The sequence below is a fragment of the Phocoena sinus genome, chromosome 2 (genome assembly GCF_008692025.1).
Source record: "Phocoena sinus isolate mPhoSin1 chromosome 2, mPhoSin1.pri, whole genome shotgun sequence".
Classification (NCBI taxonomy): Eukaryota; Metazoa; Chordata; class Mammalia; order Artiodactyla; family Phocoenidae; genus Phocoena; species Phocoena sinus.
This window is the reverse complement of record NC_045764.1, coordinates 91160165-91182092: the sequence shown is the minus strand read 5'-3', so window position 1 is coordinate 91182092 and position 21928 is coordinate 91160165. Positions and strand designations below refer to the sequence as shown.

Here is a 21928-nt window from a genome sequence, read left to right as displayed (position 1 = left end):
CTATTGCTGGTCCTTTGTCTTGTATAGATGTACTTCATCACATCTGCCCTTCTGATGTTCCCATGGTCCTCTTTAGGTATAATAAGCAACAGCAGCTATCCTTTTTTTTGAATTCCACCACGCTTCTTTGTTATCTTCAGTAGTTTGTTGTATTTTTTAGATTCCACATATAAGTGATATCATACAGTATTTATAGTTCTCTGTCTGACTTATTTCACTTAGCATAGTACCCTCCAAGTCCAGCAGCCATGCTTTGTTATCTTCTGTAGTTTGTTGTATTTTTTAGATTCCACATATAAGTGATATCATACAGTATTTATAGTTCTCTGTCTGACTTATTTCACTTAGCATAGTACCCTCCAAGTCCAGCAGCCATTCTTTTGAGAGACTAGTGTGTACTTGGGGTCAAAATTCCTTGAGTCAAGAGTTTTATTTTATTTTTTAAGAGTTTTAATTTACTTTTATAAAGTGCCATTCTGTACTTTTAAAAAGTGTTATAAGGAAAAAGGAACTAAAATGAAACAGAGTATCAAAGCAACAAAATATAAGCAAACAAAAAAACTTGTAACTTTTTACAAAAGGAGTCCAGTTCTTTATCTTTCTTTAAAGGTCCTATTTTCTTTTCTTTTTTTAATAGGTCCTGTTTTCTTTATTCTTAATAATTGTGTATTTCTCTACTGGACCAAATTTATGTTTTTAACATCAGACTTAATTGTGGATATTTAATATTTAATAATATTTAACTCTAATAAGGACTTATCTGTAGCTGAGTCTAGAAGATCATTCTGTGCTCAGGTCTCATGCTGTGTGTTTTATAACTTTCTTCAGTCATCTTTGGCTCTTTAAGGATATGGTCAGGGATGGCACTGGTCAGTGTAATCTTAGGATTACCTAAAAATCATATTTTTAGCTAATATTGTCCCATTTCATTAGAAATACAAGAATGATTAAATGTTAGGTTCTTTTCCTTTATAACTTAATGTATGAGTGAACAGTAAATGGTTATGAAGAACCCTGGACTCAAAAAATCTGAATTTACTTATCTGAGTACCTTTACAAAGGCTTCTTTTTATTCCTCAAGCCCAGTAGTTTTCCATTCTAAGACAACTAGTCTTCATGGTGCCTTGAGCTGGGGTGACAGAAATGAATGAATGTCTTTTTCTATTGATTTCTGGGAATCTAGTTTTGTTCTTGGTCACTCTTTGTTCAGGTCAACCTGAACAGAGATCTACTTGTCTGATAAGCAGAGTTTCTCTTCCCAGCACATTCAGTTTTAGATTGCAGATTCAAGGGGTGGTTGGGGAGAGTGATGCTGGAGCTGGAAGTTTAAGCTGGAGTTTCAGGGGCTACCACAGTGACACTTCTGAAGTTGGTTAGGTTCTGGAACATGTTGCAGTCCATTTCCACAGTGAGCCTCTGGAGCCCCACCTGCATTGGTGTGAACTTGAGTTGGGTGCGCAAGGTGTTTCTGGACTGCACCGAACTTAATCTGAAATAAAGGAAAAGGCAGGTGCTAGTTCTGTCCCAGGGTCATTGCTTTGCTGGTCCCAGTGACTCTGATCCTTACCTGCTTACAGAAGTGGACGCTGAAGAAATAAACATCCAAGTACCTTGCTGTTAAAACAGAGGAGGTTTGAAGGGGATGGAATGCAGGAGCCTCCTATGGTGAGCAGTTGTATGTTTGAGAAGAGAAACATCCTATTCTAAGGGCTTCCAAGTTACACCTGTTGTTTCGTTTATCACCTGCGACTTCAGTCTGGTCTCCTTCTTAGTAATAGTATGTTTGGGAAGGCAGTTTTGGAACCCTCGTTGCTAACTGCAGTGGGTCAGTGGGCATATTGAGATGTCAGTATGTCAACAGGTGGTGTTTTGCAGCCCTATTAGCAACCTTCTAGTCTGCCTGTGGACCTTCTTACGTTGACTGAGGGAATGGTGCAGATATTTTTGAGTTTTGCCCCACAGTTGAGCTGGGAGAACACAGACGTCTGGTTAAATGTTGGTAGTCCCTCCTCTCAACTTATGGGCAAGACTGACCCACTGAGTTTCTTGAGGTTGAGGCAGTGTCTCAACAACCAGACAACCTGTGAGGGACCTAATGGGTGGTAGGAGTAGGCATCGTGAACTCTAAACTGTATGTATGTGTTCAGCAGAAGATGCCGTGGACTTCATGAGAGAAGGAGCAATAATGAACGAAGATACAACATCTAAAACCAACAAGGCACTAATCTAGACTATACAGGGTTTGTGTATACACACACACACACACACACACACACACACACACACACACAAATCAACAAGGAAAAAAGGCAGGAACACCAAAAGAAAAGTGGGCAAAGTTAAAAACAAACTATACAGAGGAGGAAATGGAAAAGGCTAATAAACATATGAAGAGTTAACAAATTAAAACAATAATGAGATATTACCTTATCCTGTTAAACTGGAAAAAAAGACAAAGCTGGGTATTGCCAAGAGTGGAGGAATGGTAGGAAGATAGAAACTGTCAAGTACTGCTGGAGGGAGTTGTAGACTCTTGCAGCCATTATGCAAGCCAATCTGATAGCACGTGGTCAAACCAGGTCATATCCTATGTCTCAGCTACTCCATTCCTGCGCGTATTTCCCCCCACCTCCCACAGATTTTCAAGCGAGTATGTAAGGGGACGTATATCTGTAGTGTCCGAGAGTTGGAGGCGCTGTGGAGTGGCGTGGTAGGAAGTCGGGGGTGTACACGATGGAGTAATATGCAGCAGAAGCAATGGACTTGACATGTGGATGAATCGTAAAAACAGTTCTGAGTGAAAAGAAAAAGAATTAGACGTAACACCATTTACATCAGTTAAGAACACAGTACTCATGAAGCAACAGTACTCATACATACTAAAAAAGGGATATGAAGGGTGGTAGTGGGAATGGGGGTAGGGAATAGGAGTAAAAGAGAATGTAGAAATAAACAAAATTCTGTATTGTGTTGTCACTAGTAGAATGCAGCTCTCTGGCTTCACTGAGAGGCAGCCTACCCTCCCTGTGGCGTTCCCTCCCACCCAGCCCTAACCCCCTCACCTGCATTCACCAGCAATACCCAGGCTCTCCCTGTGTGACCAGAGCCGTGGCCAGCGTCAGGTGCCCGAGAGGCACAGAGCCTCCTCCGTCACTCCTGCACCCACATTGGTGGCCCCAGGATGAGAGAGGCCCTAATCCTTTAGTTCAACTCTGGCAGGTATTTGCTCTGTCTCCATAGACAAAGCAAAAAGACAGTCATCGATCTTGGGTTCCTGCCTTTATGACCAGTTGAGATGTTTTTGTGGGTTGAGAAGCTTGCGGTCTCTTACCTGTAGCTCTTCTCTCTGTGAATGAGTCCCCTTCCGAAGATGGAGATCACACAGCCCTTCATGGGAGCATCTAAGGAGTTATGGATGCTGACTGAGGCCGTAAGGGGCTGATGTTGCTCTGCTGTCTCCGGCATCTGTGGGAGATGCCAAGAGCACAGAGCTGCAGTCGCTCCTTCCCCTCCTGGCCACCCTCCCTGAAGCCTCCTCAGTTACTCTCCTAGCTCTGCCATCCTCACCCAAACTCCACAGCTGACTTCTCTACCCCTCTACCTGCTCTTCCTGCATTTACTCTCACCCTTGACCCATCACTGACAACCTCTGATGGTGCCTTTCCCTCACTTAGAAACTTTGGAGGGTTTCCCATTGTCCTCAGAATCCAGCTTCGGTTGGCATTCAGAGCCCTTCCTGATCTGCTCCCAATCTACCTGCAGGCTCATCTGTTCCTCCCCTGACTGCAAGACACGCCAGCCTCTTCGGGCACCTTTGGAGCCTCAGTGCACCCCTCAGGCTCCCCTCCTTTGGGCCTCTTTACTCAGCCTTCTGTCTGCAACGGCCTTCCCCCACCTCTGCACTGAAAGCTTACCCATTTTTCAAGGCCCAACACAAATGCCACATCCTGCATGAAGTCTTCCCCAAACCCACCAGCTGGAATTAATCCCCTTTACTTCACTTGTCCCAGAGCGACTTTGTACCTCTCCTAAAGCTCTGACATAAAAGACCACACGTTGTGTCTCCCTTACCCAACTGTAATAACCTCTTCCAGAGCAGAGACCAGGTCACATTCGTTTTGGTCTGGGTAGATATGTGGAAAGAGTACTGGACCAAGTGCCCTAAGCCTCTAAAATGTCCTATTTTTATGATCGTGGGCATGATGCTCTCTGGGACTGTTTCCTCCTCTGAACAGTGGGAACAATTCCACCTCCCAGGGCTTTTGTATTAAAAGAAGTAAAAGAGGTGAAAATACATTGGCACATGTACAAAGTGCTAAATAAACATAGGCTGTTATTATCTCTGTAAGTATAGAGGCAGCAACTGGGAAGACCCCAATTTTAGAAAACTTTACTTAATCTGAACTAAAGTTGTAAGATTTAAACTTTAATAGCATGTATAAGAAACCATCTCTTTCAAGAGAAGGAGCTCTCAACCCAGCATTTCCTGGTAGTTCTTCAGCACCATCACCTGCTCTGAAGCTGGAGAGACTCAGTGCCTTCTGAAACGGGGACCTGAGTAGCGGCAAACGCCAGTGATATGGGGAAGGACTGGTGCCTACCTCAATGGCAAGGTGTGGTCTGCAAATGGCGATGTCTTGCTGAGCAAAGCAGGTAGGGCTGGAGTGTGTTGCCATAGCGGTGAGTCTGAGGAAACTATTCTCTGGCGGGTTTTGTTTAAAATTGGAGAAGGACAGGAAGGTGGAGATTTTCTCAGCTGAAACATATGACAGGTGGAGTCAGCACCCAGGGGTGAGTGCATGCGCCCTGGAAATAAGCAGTAGTTTCACACACAACGCAAAGGAGTCGGGACCTCACTGAAGCCAGAAAGATGCCTCATTCCTCACAGCAATTTCAAAATTGAACTCAGTCAAGAACCCACCCATGACCACCATCACCGCCGCCACTAACACTCTTGATGGACCACCTCCACAGGGCTGGGGAAAGGGCACCTGTGAACTAGAACAAGTGAAGCTCTTGGAGCCTGTTTCCTTGTCTAATAACAATGCCTACCTGGAGGGACGGCTTGTGGTTCACGAGACAGTCATTAAGTGCTGGTCTCAGACCTGCCACCCAGCCGTGGCTGAATATATGTATGCTTAGTCCCCTCCCCTTCTCTGCTTCTGCTCTTTCCCTTTTGCAGAGAAAATGAAGCCATCCTTCGTCCTTGAGGAAGCCTCTCGAGCTCATGTTCTCATTCGCAACCTACAGATACAGACATCTACCCCTGCTGTTAAACCCCCCGGAGGGTGAGGCATCCCCCCTGCCCAAGTCCAGTCCTTTGCTTTTTAATCAGTGCCCCACCCTGACCCCGCCACTGCTTAGCTGTGTAACTTCGGGCAAATTATTTAATTCTCTGTGTCTTGGTCTCCTCATCTGTAAAGTGGGATAATAATGGTTCCTGCCTCATAAGGTCGTTATGAAGATAAATGAGATGATGCATATAGAACATTTAACACCATGTTTGCCAAAAATAAGTGCTTGATAAATGTGAGCTATAATTATTCTAGTTGCCTCTCATTTCCCCAAGGATTGCACCATCAATTATAACCCATCTCTCCTGAGGTTTCCGTCCTTTTCTCTCTGCTGATTCTTCCTCAGCATGTAAGTGGATTCTGCTGTCTCTCATCTTAAAAGAAAACAAAGAACACCCTCCTCCCCAGTGTCCCTGGCTGACTACCACCAGGTCTCCCTTCTTTTTCCATCCATTCTTCCAGGAAGGACTGCACACCTTGTCTCACTTCCTCAACTCTCAATCTGTTTAACCCCAGGAACCTGGTCTTTGCCATTGCTTCTCTGTCAGACCACTCTGTCAGTGGACGCTTTTCAGCCTTGACCTCTCGTGGCCTCTCTGCTGACCTTGCTTCGTGCCCCCATCCTCTCTTTCCCTTCTCAGTCTCTCACTCTGCTCTTTCCCTGACTGCCCCCTGCACCCCAACATGCTGGTGCTGCCTGGGTTTCCTCCTCACCCTCTCACAGTCCTCTCCCACTCCCCCCACCCCCAAACAGGCCGTTATCTTGAATACCAGGTTTAGGTTTCCAGCTGCCTACTGGCCGTCACAGCTTGGATGTCTTATGGGCTTTCAAATCCAACATGCCACAAACAGAACTCAACATCTTTCTCCCCAAACCTGCTCTTCCCCATTTGCCCTATTCTGGAGGCTCACCCAAGCTGGAAGCACCCTCTCCCCACATACACGAGTTCAATCTAGCCTACCTCTTCAATATGACTTCATTTGAAAAGTGCAGCTAGTTTAGTTTGTCCTTTATTTCTTGGCTTGATTATTACAAAACCTTCCAACCTCCAATCCAGTGGTTGTCGACATTGGATGTACATTAGAATCATATGGGAAGCTTTATAAAACAATCCCAGTGCCAGGCCACACCCCAAATCAATTATAACAGACTCTGATTGTGAGGCCCAAGCATCAGTATTTTTTAAATTCCCCAGGTGATTCAACGTGCAGCCAAGGTTGAGAACCACGACTCTAATACGACCCCTTCCATTCCATTCTGCCCATGAATTTCTGATCACATTGACTCCCCTGGTTAAAACCTCCCACCAGCTCCCCACTGCCCGGAGAACAAAACCCAAACTCCTCAGCAGGACCTACAAGCCGCTTCATGATCTGGCCTTGTCCAGCTCTCACACCACTGCCCCACTCCATCCCTCCCTCCCTTGGAAAGGGAACAGGGTGGAGGGACTGGAGGCAGGGGCACCCGTCAGGAGGCTGCTGCAATCATGTAGACAAGCACTGTTCCACTGATTCTCTTGCCTGCACATTGGAATCACCCAAGGACTTAAAACTTTTTTTGATGTTTGGGCCAAACCATAGAGTTTCTGACTTAATTGGTCTGGGGTGCAGGCTGAGCATCAAACTTCCCCCAGGTGGTTCTGATATGCAGCAAAGTTGGAGAACTGCTCTAGTCCAGGGAATTTCAACCCTAGAATAACCCAGGGAGCTCTGAAAAAATACCAGTGCCTGGATCCCATCCCAACTCAATTAAATAAGAATCTGAAGGAGGAGGAAGAACCTGAGCATATGTCCCTTCTTCCTGGAATGGTCTTGACCCACTTTTTTTTTTTTTTTTTGCGGTACACGGGCCTCTCACCGCTGTGGCCTCTCCCGTTGCAGAGCACAGGCTCCGGACGCGCAGGCCCAGCGGCCATGGCTCACGGGCCCAGCCGCTCTGTGGCATGTGGGATCCTCCCAGACCGGGACACAAACCTGCATCCCCTACATCGGCAGGCAGACTCTCAACCACTGCGCCACCAGGGAAGCCCGCCCTTGACCCACTTTACTGTCTGACACTGTCCTATTCAACCTTCAAGACCGAGGGCAGCCCGATTTACCTGGGGGCAGCCTGCTCCAGCCTGGGTAAGACGCTAACCCGCCATTGTACTCTGTTTACCTTATCAAACACTTCTTACACTGTCTGTTTGCTTATATAACTGCAATCAGAATTGTGGGGTTTTTTCCCTGTGTGAAGCTCAATAAATATGTATTGAATGAGAAAGAGAGAAAAAGAGAGAGAGAGAGAGGGCACACCAGGGGCTAGATGCTATCTCTTCAGATCTGCAGGGGGTGCTGTATGGCCGTTGCCTGCCCAGGGCAGGAGCTGGGTGTGTGGAGTGTCTGGGGAGGGGGGCCGTAGAGAGTTACCTGAGTTGGCCCTGAGTGTAAGGACAAGCTTCTTCGTCCAGAGCTTGGCAGCAAGGACACCATTGTAGTATACTGCCTGCAGCCCAACAGCCAGCTGCACTTCTTTATCATGGTCACTAGGGTTTAACAAGTTCACAGAGAACCGGGCGTCCCCTCCCAGGGCTAGGGAACTGGGTGCTTCCAAGAAGAAATGTAAAGGATCATCAGTCTCGAGACTGGGAGGATGGATGCCATCGTCTTTCCCATGTTTCATTCTGTTTTCCTGGACCCTCTCCAGCACCTCTTTTTCTTGAAGAGATCCTGAAGAATGGAATAAACAAAGCAGACCTCTTACCCAGCAGGTGTAGACCCTTCTAATGCAGCCCAGGATTAAGGTTCATTTTCTCGCTGCTGTTCAAATGCCAAAGCCACATGAGCTTTGCAAACCTCTAGGTCCATATTTAGCTAAAAAAAGATCTGTGTTAGACCCACCACAGATACAGTGTATCTCTTCAAAGCCACTCACGGGATCAAGTTCTTCAAGTGCTATGAATTTGCCCCTTGAACGGTGAGAGAGCTAGTTTTTGTACAAGTTGCAGGGACTTGAATCTTCCTAAGTGAAGAAGTTTGGACTTATTCCAAGGGCAATGGAGGCCATGGAATATTCTGGAACAGGAATATTCTGTAACATAATTATATTTGTGTCTTGGGAAGCTCATTCTGGAAACTGTAAGTTGAAAATAGAGTAATGATGGGGAGACTGGAGGCGGGGGGTCTAGTTAGGAGGCTGCTGCAATACTTTAGACGAGAGATGATGAGGCCCTGGATGACCTACAGGCAATGGGGAAGGAGATGAGGAGATGGGTGTGAGAGTACAGTGGAGTGGTGATGGGGGAGACTCAAGGACAGTGCAGGGCTTCTTGTTTGGACAAATGGGTGGACACTGCAGTGGTGGGCTCCAAATCAGCTTGGAGGGGTGTTGAAGGAGAGCAGAAGAGAGAGAACATCTCTTGGCAGCTGGGCTTGGTATTAACTGTGCTGTTGTATAGCAGTGGTTCTTAACTGGGGGCAATTGTGCCCCCAGAGGACATCTGGAAATGTTGGGAGACATTTCTGGTTGTCACAACTGGGGGCAGTGGTTGAAGGGGAGCCGGCATCTAGTGGATAGAGGCCAGGAATGCTGCTGAATGTCCTATGGTGCACAGCCCTCCACAACGAAGTTAGCCAGTCCAGAATGTGAATAATGTCAAACAGGGCTGAGAAATCCTGTTTTATATGATGGGGAAAGGACCTCTCTTTGGCCTGCGTGTGTCTGGCCCATTCTTTTCCTCCTGTTGCTGTTTCAGGGCCCTCCTCTGCCCAGTACCTTCAGGATACTTGTAGTTCTGCGTGATGTCCTCACAGCGGTCACAGTCCACACCCTTGGTGCTGATGTTGTTGCCAACATACTTAGTGTTGGAGTCGGTCAGCTCCAGTGTCCCATCCTCATGGCACTTCCAGACCACACATGAGGCATTTATCGAGGCAAAAATGTCTGATACTGCAGGGGTCAGCCCCAGCGTCCCCTCCTTGACTGCTTTGACTGGGACCAGATCACAGGCCTCCAGGACTGAGGGAGAGAAAGGGAGAAAGGTCGGTAAGCGAGAGGAACCACGCCCAGACCTCAGCTTGGGTCAGAGCTCACAACAGCAGTCCCCATCCTATGCCCTTTTGTCCCTCCCCTGGGATCAAGGTCAGAGGTGGGCACTAGGCAAGGTTTCTGAGAGGGCACTGCTGAGGTGAAACTCACTATTTAGCGACAACACTTTTTGGTCATGGCCTATGGCAGAAGCCCTCTCAGAAACTGGACAGGTAATAACCTCAGAGGTACAGAGTACACGGGAGTTCCTAAGCCAGCTTGACTACAGACATGATAGGGATAGGTTGCCTTTGCTGAGCACTTCCTATGTGCCAGGCTCTGTGACAGTTCTGTTCCTGGGAAAGGAAGAGCCATCCTTTTATAACTCCTGAAGATTCCTTTTCTGAGCTTGAGCCTATCCTGATATCCTCTTCATCCACAACCAGAACCCCAGAAGTCCCACTCTACAAGCTGTCTTAAGACCCTCTGCCCTTCCATGAGACTCAGCTCCCTCACCTGTTGCTCTGAGAGGGGCTAGTCTCCCTGAGACCTTGGGGCCAAGATGGCTAACACATTTGTTCCCTTGAGCCTGCGGGCATCAGGTCAGCATTCTGCTGGTCACTATCATTCCTGGCGCTTCTCCTGTTTTAGGGGATGCAGACCCCCTTTGGACCACCTGCTGCCCCTCTTTCCTCTCCGAAGGACTCCTTGTCCTCATGCAGTTCTGTGCAGCCCAGGGAAGTCCTGGGCCCATGCCCAGGCTTTACCTCCACCTCCATTAGGGGCACTTGGGTACAGAATCTGCCATCCGTCATAACCCTGGGGCAGAGCAGGCCGAGCCATCCAGCACTCCGTGGAAGTCTGGAAGATCCTGAAGGTAGCAAAGGAAGCAACTCAAATGGGGAAAAAAAGAGTCCCGAAGCGGTCCTAGAAATGACAGAGCTGTTACTAGGGGGATAGGAGGATGCTGCATAAAAGTGGTTGCAACACTCCTGGGAAGGGGCATGCACTCCACAACTCACCCTGACCATGCTGCTTTCAAGAGTCTTGAAGGCCTACTCTCAGCAGGGCCCCTTGGGGTTCCCATGGGTGACACCCTGCGGGCTTGGAGCCCTTCCAGGTCTGGGACCTCATCCCCTTCGGGCTTCTCACCAGATTCTGCCTCTGTGGCCTTCTCCATTCTGAAGCCCCTCCTCACTGTAGTACTCATCTACGAGCAGGCCCCCGCCAGTGCCCTGGGCTGAGGTGAACGTGGTAATGACGCGGGCAGGGATTCCCAGGCCTCGCAGCACTGCATGGAAGGGGGCAGGGGGTCAGGGCACCAGAGAGGCCTGGAATGTGGGGGGCAGGGTACATGGCTAGCGTTTTCAGGGTCTCCTCTGGACACCGGGCACTTTCACTATCTTAAATGCCAGGTGACACTGTGGAAAGAGAAGGGGCACAGGCACCAGAAAGTTAGAATTGACACCAGCCAGACCCAGGCCATATGAGGGCCCAGAAACGAGGAACAAACCAGTTACACATCAGGCAGAGTACACAGCGGGGGTAGGCTTACGGGATACACAGCAGGGCTTGCTTTCCTGGGGCAGGGCCAGGGGAAGCTTTGGGGAAAAGTGAGTTTGGGAGCAGAGCTCGCCAGATGGGCCCAAGTTTGCCAAAGGGGCAAAAGGAGCAGCAGCTGGTTGGGAGGAGCTGCTCGGGATAAATAGCTGGTTTCTTGGCCAGACGGAAGCAGAAGCAGTTATAACTGCACCGGAAGCGGTTATAACTACACCGGAAGCAGTTATGGGTGTGATGGAGGCGGGGAAGTACTGCGGGTGGAGGAGGGGTAACCCAAGAAGCAGGGCAGACACTGCGACGTCGCCAAGGGGACGTTTGGGTGCGGCAGGCAAACCTGCTCTGTACCTGTGCAAGCAACGGCGGCCAACACCCAGGCCTGACCATCATACACGGGCCTCCCCTGGCCCTTGACCCACTGCCGCAGGATGGGCGCGCTGCCCCGGCGCTTGTTCAGCAAGGCCTTTTCCTCGGTGGTCTGGATCTGCGGGGTGGGCAAGACACTCTTCTCCTTGAGGGCGTGCAGCTGTTTGGGGAAATGTGGATGGGCAAGGGGGGCTCATCACAGTTCTCCAAGAGGGGGGTGAACAGACCACGTGCATGGCAATCACCTGGAACTTGTTAAACCTGCGTGTCCCTGGGCAGTGAAAGCGCTGACTCCTAACCACTGGACCGCCAGGGAATTCCTGGGACTCCTCCTTTTTAACAAGTCCTCCAGAAGCAGAGCTTCATGGGCCGTAGTGAAAAACAAAACTCAGGACACAAGAGCGGCAGGAGGGCTGCCCCTTGGCCTGCCTGGCTCCCATTCCTTGTAAGTGTTTTCACCTGGGGCCTCGAGGCCCACACATCCCAAGCTTCCTCCCCCTCGCAGGCTGGCCCTGTCCCTCACCAGCTCTTCAGAGGCGTGGACGGAGCCACATGAGGAAATGTGGGACGCGTTATTCCTATGAGAGAACTTTTAAGGACAACAGGAAAGCATCAAGCTACCTTCATGGGAATAATTTAGAAATGAGAACAAATGCCTTTGACCACCTTAGCAGCAAACACTGGGTAAGATGGACGTGACCCCCTTCCTCCCAGGGACCTAAGCCCCCAGGTTGGGCTGGGGGTGGGGAGGAAGGGAGGGGCCAAGGAAATCCGGGCCAGTTTTAGTCCTTGCTGGCTTGTGTCCTGAGGGATGACACCTCCCTGTGCTTTTCTGTCCCCTGTGGATGCTACTGTCCTTCCCTCCTCACTCAGAACCTTCTTCAAGGACTGTCCCCCACACCGTGGGAGGAGGGGACCACTTGTGATTTGAAGATTGCCAGGGCCGTAGAGGTGGGGCAGCTCTGTCAGAGGGCTGCCATCTCGTCACCTCCCCCTCCCGACCCTGTCCTCACTCACCAATGCACCCAAGACACGGGCCACATGCACGGGGTTGCCCCACTTCTCCACCCGCTTGTCCACGCTCAGTAAGTCCAGGCTGAGGTCGATGACATCCTCCTCGAACTATAAGGACCACACAGGGCCATGATGGTGGGTGTGCAGGTCAGGCATTCTTCCCACAAGTCAACCCCGTCCCCTCGTCCTTCTCCAGACTCAGGCTCCACTCCTTCCTGCCTTGCCCCCTTGGGAGTTTTGGCTTTTCCCTCTGCCCCCAGGGCTGCCTGGTCCCTGTGCCCGGCACTCCAGCCATTTGCCTCTTCTGTCGTCTGACTCCTGATAGCGTGAGCTCTTGAGCGCCAGGGCTGTGTCGAGTCCTCTCATTTCTATCGTTTTCCATGTCATTTGCTCCCACTGCCCCTGACAGGGCAGTCCTGTGTGGGGGCAGATAAGACAGCAGCTCCTGCTCTTGAGGAGCCCGGGGTTAGGAGTGAGGGGGACATGTGGCTGCTTAGGCTACAGATCTCAGCAACGTGGCCAGGGCTGTAGGAGAGATGCCCACCCAGAGAGCATAGTGGAGAGAGTCACTCTGCCTCTGGGGGCTGGGGAAGGCTTTCAGAGGGCCTTAAAAGATGGGTAGGAGTTTTCCAGGGGATAAGGGAGGGAAGGTATTCCTGGCAGAGGGAACATTCAGCCTGCACATTCAAGGGATGGCCAGGGGCTGGAGCATGGAGTGGCTCTTGGGGAAAGGAAAGCAGTGGCCCGACTGTGAAGAGCCTTGCGTGTCAAGCCTGGGGATTTGTTTTTTATCCTGTAGATGGTGGGGATTTAACAGAGGTTTGATTTGCGTCGTCTTTAGGAAGATAGCTCTGGAAGCTGTGGAGGATGATCTAGTGTGGCTCTGAGGGAGGAGAGGTACCACGGGGCTGAAACTGCATGAAGAAATGGCCTCATGACCAGGGGATTTTGGACCTGCCCACTCTGTTTGACCTGAGTACTGAAGGTTATGGGACACTCACTTTCCCCCAGGCTTCCCCAGAGGCCCCTGTACCTGGCCAAAGTCCCAGGGCTCAGCCTGGATGCAGTCAGCTGTGCCCAGGAAGATGAGGCCGTTCTGGTTCAGCAAGTACTCCCTGCGTTGAGCTTCATTCGCCAGGAACACAGCATCCTCTGGAGAGAAGCAGGCAGGAATGAGGCTCTGGGGGATACTGGGCTTGCCCTCCACCTCCAGGCCTCTGCCTTCCATGCTTAGGTGGGATTCAGCTACAGGCCTTCTCTTCAGCTCCAGGCCTGATGAGGACTGAGGAGGAACCTCCTCTTTTCACCCCACACTGGGATCCAGGCTCCTCTCTGGTGAGAGTGGGGAAGGGGGTCAGAGTCCCTGGGTCAGCCATGGTGGCCTTCATGGTCAGCCAGCCAACAGGAACAAGCCAACCTTAAAAGGCCTGCTGGTTCCCGAAGATACTTGCAGCCAGAGTGCTACTGAACCAAGAGAATTTGGCAACAGCCCAGGGAGCGTCCCAGGGGGCCTGTTATGTCTCTCTCACAAGTTCAACCAAAAAAAAAGTGATTCCGAAAAACCAGTCAAACGTGTTGACAGGCATGAGCAGAAGGGAATTTGAGCAGGTATGTGTAGAGCGGTAGCCAGAGCATTAGTTTCCACCCAGGGTGTCCAAGTGGGTCTGGGACTCCTATGGTCTCTCCCCGCAGCCTCTCCTGCTGTCTTCATCCAAGGGTTGGGCTGGGGATCATGAGGAGGGTGGGGGCTTTAAGGAGGCCATCACCCACTCTAGGAAGCTGGGAGCAGCAGAGGGACCTGCTCTGCTTGCCAAGTGTCTCCCTCTGCCTGGTGCTAGGGGTGAAGTGGGGGGTGGTAGACTAGTTCCGGGGGACTAGAAAGAGAAGAGGATTTCCAAACCATCCCCCAGGCATCCAACTGGGATGAGGGTACTCAAAGTAAAAGAAGGATGGCATATTAGAAATCAGGAATCCCTGAAAATACTGGGACAGAAGATCACAGAGCCATGGGCCCAAGGAGCCCTGGGCCCCTGCCCCTCCATCCTTAGTACTGTCTGTGAAGTCAGCTGGACATCACTTCTTTGGAAATCACTTTAAACTGAGGTGTTTGGCCCCAGGCCCTGCAGGCTCTGGGAAGTACATTTTCAGAGCATAGGTAGCAGCCCCTCCTCTTCTCTGCTTGGGTGTAGCCCCTCCCCCCTTTATAAAGTCCCTGCTTATGAATAGGATTCTTTCATTACAGGGTGCAAAATTTCCTTTTGAATCCAGGAGAGCCCCATCTCCAAGTATGCTAAGATGAGACTGAGTCCCAGATAACCTCTGAAAATCTTTTACCTCCCAGGTGAGCAGTGCCAACAACTCACTCCTGGCCAGACAGACCCTGCCCCCCTCCACGCCTCCCTCATCCCCATAGAGAGGCCTTCCCTACACAGGTCCCTACAAGCCAGGCATGGAGGCAAGAATCCTGGCACTGAGTCAAGACTGTGAGCTCCCTCTGAACCAAGCACTGTCCCAGAACTGTCTTTGCTGTGTCTTTGCTCTGGCCATCAGGGTCTAGCTCTGGATGTGGGCTCAAAGTCAGCGAGGCAGGTGCACTAAACCCTCAGTTTTGGAGGGAATGGCTTGAGGGTCTTTCAGTGTACGGAGAGCCATGGGGCCTCCCCCAGCTGAAGGGGCCCTGAATCCACACTCACCCATATGGGGCAATGGCACCTCAATGGACACTAGTTCTCATCCATTGTTCAACCTGCCAAACTCCTTGGAGCAGAAGCAAAGGGCCTGAACTGAGGAGAGACAGGGCCACCTGACAGAGGGGATACTGCAGAACCCCAGCCTGGGCAAAAGAAGTGGAGATAGGGAGCTCACTGGGATTCAGGTGCCATATAGAAAGGGCATCAGGTACTGGGGTGCAGGAACCTGGTAAGATTTCTTCTACTTCCCCTTGTTCCCAGCCCTGCCTCGTAATGAGGCTGTGAAAGGAAAAGGCTTGTCTGGCGTAGCACGGACAGGCAAGCAGGAGGAAACTTTTCCTGTCCCCCAAACAACCGTTCAGGGAACACAAAGGTTTAAGGTGGGGGGTGGCAGATTCTAAAGGGAAGACAGATTCAGTCTTCAGAATGGGCAGGAAGAGGAAATGTTCTCTTAGCTCCCGTTTGGAGCATGTCAGCCATGTCTGATGACTTTTCTAGATGAAATAGTCCTGACAGCTAGAGCTGAGCTTTGCCAGAGGTGGCCACTGGAGGCCACCTGACCCCAGGAAGTCCACCCAGAGGCTGCTGAGCTGGGGAGGCTGGCTGTTTGATTTGTTGCTCCAGGCAGATATTGGGATAGGTCAGTGTGGAGAGAACCCAGCAGTCTGTAGTAAGGACAGAACTAACAAGTGGAGAAAAGCAGAGAGCTCAGAAAGGAAGAGTTACTGTGAAGTTGAAGCTGCAGCTTTGGGCCCCCCACCAGTACAGACCCCTATAAGCCCAGGGAGGAGCCTTAGCAATTCAAAATTCTGTGTTCTTTTTCTGAAAGAGGGTCCCCCAAATTATATAAACTTCAGGTCCCACAAAACCTGGATCCACCCTGGAGACAGACTATGGGAGCCCAGGGAGGGAACAGAGAAGCCCGTCCCTCAGGTCGCCTCTTTTCCTGAAGCACTTTCCAGCTCTTGGCCCCTGTCCTGTTATAAAAGAGGGTAGTTCTCCTAGGGTCATCTCAGTGAGTCTCAGCTCCTGTGACCAAATAGCCTGAGCCAGCACCAGACAAGCCTCTGCTCTCAGTGGGAAGCCCTGGACTGCTTCTTCCAAGATGACAAGAGAGGACCCTGGGTCTGAGAGGCCATTCATCCAGAAGGCAGGCACCACAGGAGCTGAGTGCTAGTGCCGCCCTAGAGGGAGCTGGGTCCTGAGGCCTGGAGCAATCGTACCCCAGCTCCAGGGCCTTGAGTCCTTTGTAGCCCAGGCTGGCCAAGGTCCAAACTCACCTCGACCCCAGGGGTTAAAGAGCAGTGTGAACTGGCCCAGGCATTGCTTCCTGCCTGAAACCTGCAGCAGGAGTGAGTAGTGGCCAATGACAGCGTCTGCGGGTGTGGTCACAGAGATAGTCCAGGACTGGTCATCTCTCTCCTCCACCATTGCACTCCACCACTTCCGGTCCCCAAGACTGGAAATTGAGAACGTGGCTTGGGTCTGGTTGGCCTTGGAAGGCTGCTCTCCTGCAGTCACACAGAGATGAATTGGTCATTTGGATCTCTTTGCCACAACTCAGAGTAACAAAGTGAAGTATCCCAAAGATGGAGCAAGTGAAAATGAGATTAGGAGGAGAATGAAAGCAGCCCATCCAGGAATGGGAGGCAGTAAAGGGTGATGGGAGAGCACAGGTCCTCAGCGCTCATGGACCTAAATCTAGAAAAGGTTCATAGTGTATAACATGGGTGTAGTAATGATACCTCTTTCATAGGGCCAACGTGAGGTTGTTTTTTTTTTTAATACATTTATTTATTTTATTTATGTATTTTTGGCTGCATTGGGTCTTTGTTGCGGTGTGCGGGCTTCTCATTGCAGTGGCTTCTCTTGTTGCAGAGCGTGGGCTCTAAGCACGCAGGCTTCAGTAGTTGTGGCACATGGGCTCAGTAGTTGTGGCTCACAGGCTCAGTAGTTGTGGCCTGCAGACTGTAGAGTGCAGGCTCAGTAGTTGTGGCACACGGGCTTAGTTGCTCTGCAGCATGTGGGATCTTCCTGGACCAGGGCTCAAACCCGTGTCCCCTTCATTGGCAGGAGGATTCTTAACCACTGCACCACGAGGGAAGCCCCCAATGTGAGGTTTTAATGAGATATTGCATGTAAAGCCCTTGGCTCAATATCTGACATGTAGTACAGATTCAGCAAGTAGTAGCAATTAAATGTTATATTTAGCCTAGGTTAAATCCCATTCAGACTTTTCTACAAAACTGATATTATATATGCAACAAAGGAACCCCTTAGTGATAATGTGGCTGAGAAACTTCTGAATCATAATAAATGCTACTTATTATGCATATTATCTCATCCTCACAGGCCCTGCCAGTGGGCAGGACTTCTGGAGGCCCAGGTGCAGTGTGAGCCATGTGCCCCTTGGTGGGCAAGAGAAAGAAACCCCCAGTCCTGCTGCCAAAGAGGTCGAGGCCTGCCCCACTCACCAGTTTGTGCAATGAGGACTACCTTCTTCAGGGTATGCAAAAATGTGCGGATTGGAGCCCAGAAGTTCAGGCTGATGGTGAAGGGCTGCCCCCTTCTCACAATGAGGCGCTGGGAGCTGATGTCATTGGTGTGGTGCTCTACATTGTTTCTTGCTGCCTGGAAGTCGCAGCTCTTGATCCCCAGGCCTATTGTGAAAAGAAAGAATCATGGAGACTAGGCAAATATGACAATGTCAGTAAATGCAGAGACGCTGGAGTCAGAGACCAGGGTTTAAATCTTTGGCTCAACTCACTTACTAGCTGTGTGATCTCAGGCAAGTAACTTAACTACTCTGAGCTTCAGTTTCCTCTTCCTTAGAACAATCATCCCTCCTTGCAGGGTTGTGGAAAGCAAATGAGGTAATGTATATAATATGCTTGGCACCATGTCAGACACATAGTAAGTCCCATTAAGTAGGACTGTTACTATTATTAATAAGAGCGAAGCTTGTTCTCATTGTCAACCCCCCTTTCTGGTCCCAATCCAGAAGCAATGAATAAAATCCAGAATTTTGCTCACCCCTACTCATTTTTTTCCTAAGAACACAATCAGACAACTTTTAGAGCTGGTTTTGAAATCACTGAGTCCAATTGTTTTGTTTTATAGGTGAGAAGAGTGAGGCCCAGAGAGTAGAAGCAACTCACTCGAGATTGCACGTGGCTCTTTCACCTAAAGGCTCATTAAACCCTTGGTACCATGCAGCCCAGAAAAACGCTACAAGGAGGGGGCCTGTGAGTATCATGACATCCTCTCAGGCAGTTCTCACTTTACATCGAGAACTTGTAAATGTAAATGTGCTAACAGAGGCCCCTGAGATTTCTGCATTCTCTGCTACTGCCTGTTTCCCACACACAGGCTTGGTGTCTGCCTCTGCCCCTTTTAGTTGGATTCCCTGGCTCCTACCTTCCTTCTCTCCCATTTAGCTTTGATGTACCACAACCCAGTGAGAAGAGCCATGTTAGAATGATCCTGGGATAAAGAATATAAATCCGTTTAATCACCATCATCATCTTACCACCATCATCATGACGATGACCAATTTACCAACAACAACCTACCCTATTGCCACTCCATAGCCACGCTCCCAGTACCATCGCTACCACAGCACCCACCACCACTTCCCACCATAACCGACCTCCGTCATCTCCACTGCTGCCAGCACCGACTACTACCCTTCCCACCAGAGCCACACAACCATTACCTCCAGTACCACCAGTACCCACTGCCAGCCCCCACACCTCAGCCCCTCCACCAGCAGCAGCACCCATTTACTATCCCCCCACCATAGCCCTACCGCCATCACCTCCACCACCATTAACACCCACTATCACCTCGCCGTCACGGTCACATCATCGTCACCTCCACCACCATCCTGCTTCTTTTAATGAAAACATGTAAGGATGGAGGAGCTACTGAGAGCCCAGTAAGCCCTGTGGAGAGCAGGCTTGGCTAACCTTGTCCCATGGCTGCAGGCTGCTCTTATCCACTTGGCTATAGGAAATGCCTGTCTTGAACTGTTGCTCTGAGCTTCCTCTCTGAATCTGTCTTCCAGACAGAAAATGATGAAGGCACTTTTGTTGGCTTAAGAATCTGTAAATACTGGAGTTTCCTTCTGCTTCCCCACATGTTTGTCTCTCCTGCTCCTTCCCCTCTGGTATCTCTTGGACCAGCTGCTAGGAGTTCCCCTTTCTCGTTTTATCTCTTGTGCCAGGAGGCCCAGACAGGGGTATGTCTGACAGGCTGGAATGGGGGGTGGAGGGGGGCAAGATCTGACAGTTGGAGAAGTCCAGGTAAGCTTCTAAGCCTCTTGCTTCAGTGGCCTCAAGAGACCCTCAGAGATGTTACCTGGATGACACTGAAAGACTCTGGAAGGAGGCCCATATCCAACTCCAAATTCAGGGCCTAAACATATCATGAGCTGCAAGCTGTTAGATGTTCATGGGCCATTTTGATAGTATAAAGAGAGAACATGTGTGTCTGCGATTCATCTGTGTGAAAGAGATTAGCGGGTGGAATTTGTTGGTGAAAAATAAATGTCCTAAAAGCAGAAGCAAGAGCTCTGCCTCTTCCAAGCCTGATGGGTTTGAGACACTCTACCAGAAAGTTTGGAACTCTGTTGGGACTTAGGGCTTATGTCTTTCCTATTTCTACTTGTTTAGTCAACAAGGACACGACACAGAGGAGGATCTCCTATTTGGCCCTCTTTGGCCTCCTGGGTTTTATCTGGGCTTCTGAGACTGTGTCACCAGAAGCTCTCTCAGGTGCAGCTGGACTGGCCTGCATATATATGGCATATCTGTAGAAGGATATAAAAGAAACTACAAAGACCATTGGTTGCCTGTGGGGAGGGGAGCTAGGGAATGGGGTAAGAATGTGATTTTTCTGCTGTTTACTGTTTTGTTTTGTTTTTAAACATCTTTATTGGAGTATAATTGCTTTACAATGGTGTGTTGGTTTCTGCTGTATAACAAAGTGAATCAGCTATACATATACATATATCCCCGTATCCCCTCCCTCTTGCGTCTCCCTCCCACCCTCCCTATCCCACCCCTCTAGGTGGTCACAAAGCACCGAGCTGATCTCCCTGTGCTATGCAGCTGCTTCCCACTAGCTATCAGTTTTACATTTGGTAGTGTATATATGTCCATACCACTCTCTCATTTCGTCCCAGCTTACCCTTCCCCCTCCCTGTGTCCTCAAGTCCATTCTCTACATCTGCATCTTTATTCCAGTCCTGCCCCTCGGTTCTTCAGAACCTTGGTTCTGAAGTAACCTTGGTTACTTCCGTGTCCTGGCTATTGTAAATAGAGCTGCAATGAACACTGTGGTATATGTCTCTTTCTGAATTATGGTTTTCTCTGGGTATATGCCCAGTAGTGGGATTGCTGGGTCATATGGTAGTTCTATTTTTAGTTTTTTAAGGAACCTCCATACTATTCTCCATAGTGGCTCTATCAATTTACATTCCCACCAACAGTGCAAGAGGGTTCCCTTTTCTCCACATCCTCTCCAGCATTTGTTGTTTGTAGATTTTTTGATGGTGGCCATTCTGACTGGTGTGAGGTGATACCTCATTGTAGTTTTTATTTGCATTTCTCTAATGATTAGTGATGCTGAGCATCCTTTCATGTGTTTGTTGGCAATCTGTATATTTCTTTGGAGAAATGTCTATTTAGGTCTTCTGCCCATTTTTGGATTGGGTTGTTTGTTTTTTTGATATTGAGCTGCATGAGCTGTCCAAGCTATACTGTTAAATGAAATAAGCAAGGTATAGAACAGTGTGAACAGTATGTACCTTTGTATAAAGGTGTGTGTGTGTGAGAATATATATAAATTTGCTTGTGTTTACATAGAATGTTTCTGGAAAGTTACTGCTTCTATATAGGAAAATTCAGTGCCTGGGAGTAAGGCTTTTTTCTTTATGTCCTTTAGTGTCTTTGTGCCACAGAAATATATTATGTGTTAATATTAAAAAAACAAAACCCCCCCCCAAAACTTGTAGGAGTAAGAAAAGGCTGACCAGAAGACTGTTTTCACCACTGTGAGCCCCCTACCTGGGAGGACAATGGGGGAGTTGTGGGTTGGCTCCCCTTTTGGGGTTCCACTTCTGGCACTAGCAAAGAGAATCTTCTCTTTCCTGATACAGTTTCCATAGAGCTTCACAAATATCCACTCTCTGGCAGTATTTCCTTTGGGCCACTTTTAGAGAAGCCTGTGAGGAGACAGATACTACTGTGTTTTGGGGGAGCTGGGGAAAGGCCAGTGGGAGATGTGAGGAGGATGTAGGGAGGAGTGACCAGAAAGGTCTGTCCTGCTTCCTCTTGCACCCACACCTTTCAACGCCCCAGCCTCTGACAGAACAACAAACTTTCAGCTGGTGTGCACCCAAGAAGGATTCATTTATTCATGTGTGACACAAATATTTATTGAGCACTGTTGTGATTCTGGAACTGTATTAGGCCCTGACTGGTAATATAGTAATAAATTAGCTGGGTGTGTACTTGCCACCAAGGAGCTTATATTCCAGCAGGGGCAAACAGACAGTATTAAGTGCTTACACCATTAATTATTTACTTGCTGTTTTGACAAGTGCTATAAAAGATAAGTTCTGAGTTCTAGGACCTAGATGTGGAGGTCAAGGAAAGCTTCCCTGAGACAGTGATATTTAAGCTGAGAAACTGGAAGGGTAAACAGTGAGCTAGGCAATGGTACAAGGGATGGGGTGGGAGGAGAGAGAACAGCCTGTGCAAAGGCCCTAAGGCAGTAAGCAATTGAAGGAATGCCATGGGACTGGAGCACAGATTATAATGGGGAGAAGTAAGGGAAGGGCTCCTCCTCTTGCAGAGTTGAGTTAAGGATTTTTAATTTTATCCTTAGATCACTGGGGAGCTATTGAATGGTATTTTAAGCAACAGTGTCACACAAGCAGATTTTCATTTTAAAAATACCACACTGGTGGGCTTCCTTGGTGGCACAGTGGTTGAGAG

At 49.3% G+C, this 21928-nt stretch overlaps 1 protein-coding gene across 2 annotated transcripts; it reads right to left on the bottom strand.

The window, feature by feature from the left end:
* Positions 1 to 427: 427 nt before the first annotated feature.
* On the bottom strand, positions 428 to 19079 carry EPB42 (erythrocyte membrane protein band 4.2). Of its 2 annotated transcripts, none has more exons than XM_032623775.1 (13): positions 18896 to 19079; positions 17402 to 17587; positions 16208 to 16438; positions 13271 to 13389; positions 12241 to 12345; positions 11206 to 11383; positions 10453 to 10591; positions 10068 to 10171; positions 9049 to 9291; positions 7704 to 8003; positions 4602 to 4756; positions 3332 to 3465; positions 428 to 1489 (listed from the first exon to the last, which is right to left on the bottom strand). In XM_032623775.1, the coding sequence occupies exons 1-13, from the start codon at positions 18903 to 18905 to the stop codon at positions 1327 to 1329; spliced, it is 2067 nt and encodes a 688-aa protein (XP_032479666.1). In that variant the 5' UTR covers positions 18906 to 19079; the 3' UTR covers positions 428 to 1326. The 2 variants fall into 2 exon arrangements, with proteins under 2 accessions (XP_032479666.1, XP_032479667.1); XM_032623776.1 differs by having other exon boundaries at positions 11206 to 11341.
* Positions 19080 to 21928: the final 2849 nt, after the last annotated feature.

Coding starts and splice junctions, on each gene's coding strand:
- EPB42 (XM_032623775.1), bottom strand. Junction 8,004..9,048: donor GAACTACAAGTATCCTGAAG/GTACTGGGCAGA, acceptor TCCATTCTTCAG/GATCTCTTCAAGAAAAAGAG. Junction 3,466..4,601: donor GACCACACCTTGCCATTGAG/GTAGGCACCAGT, acceptor CATCTCCCACAG/ATGCCGGAGACAGCAGAGCA.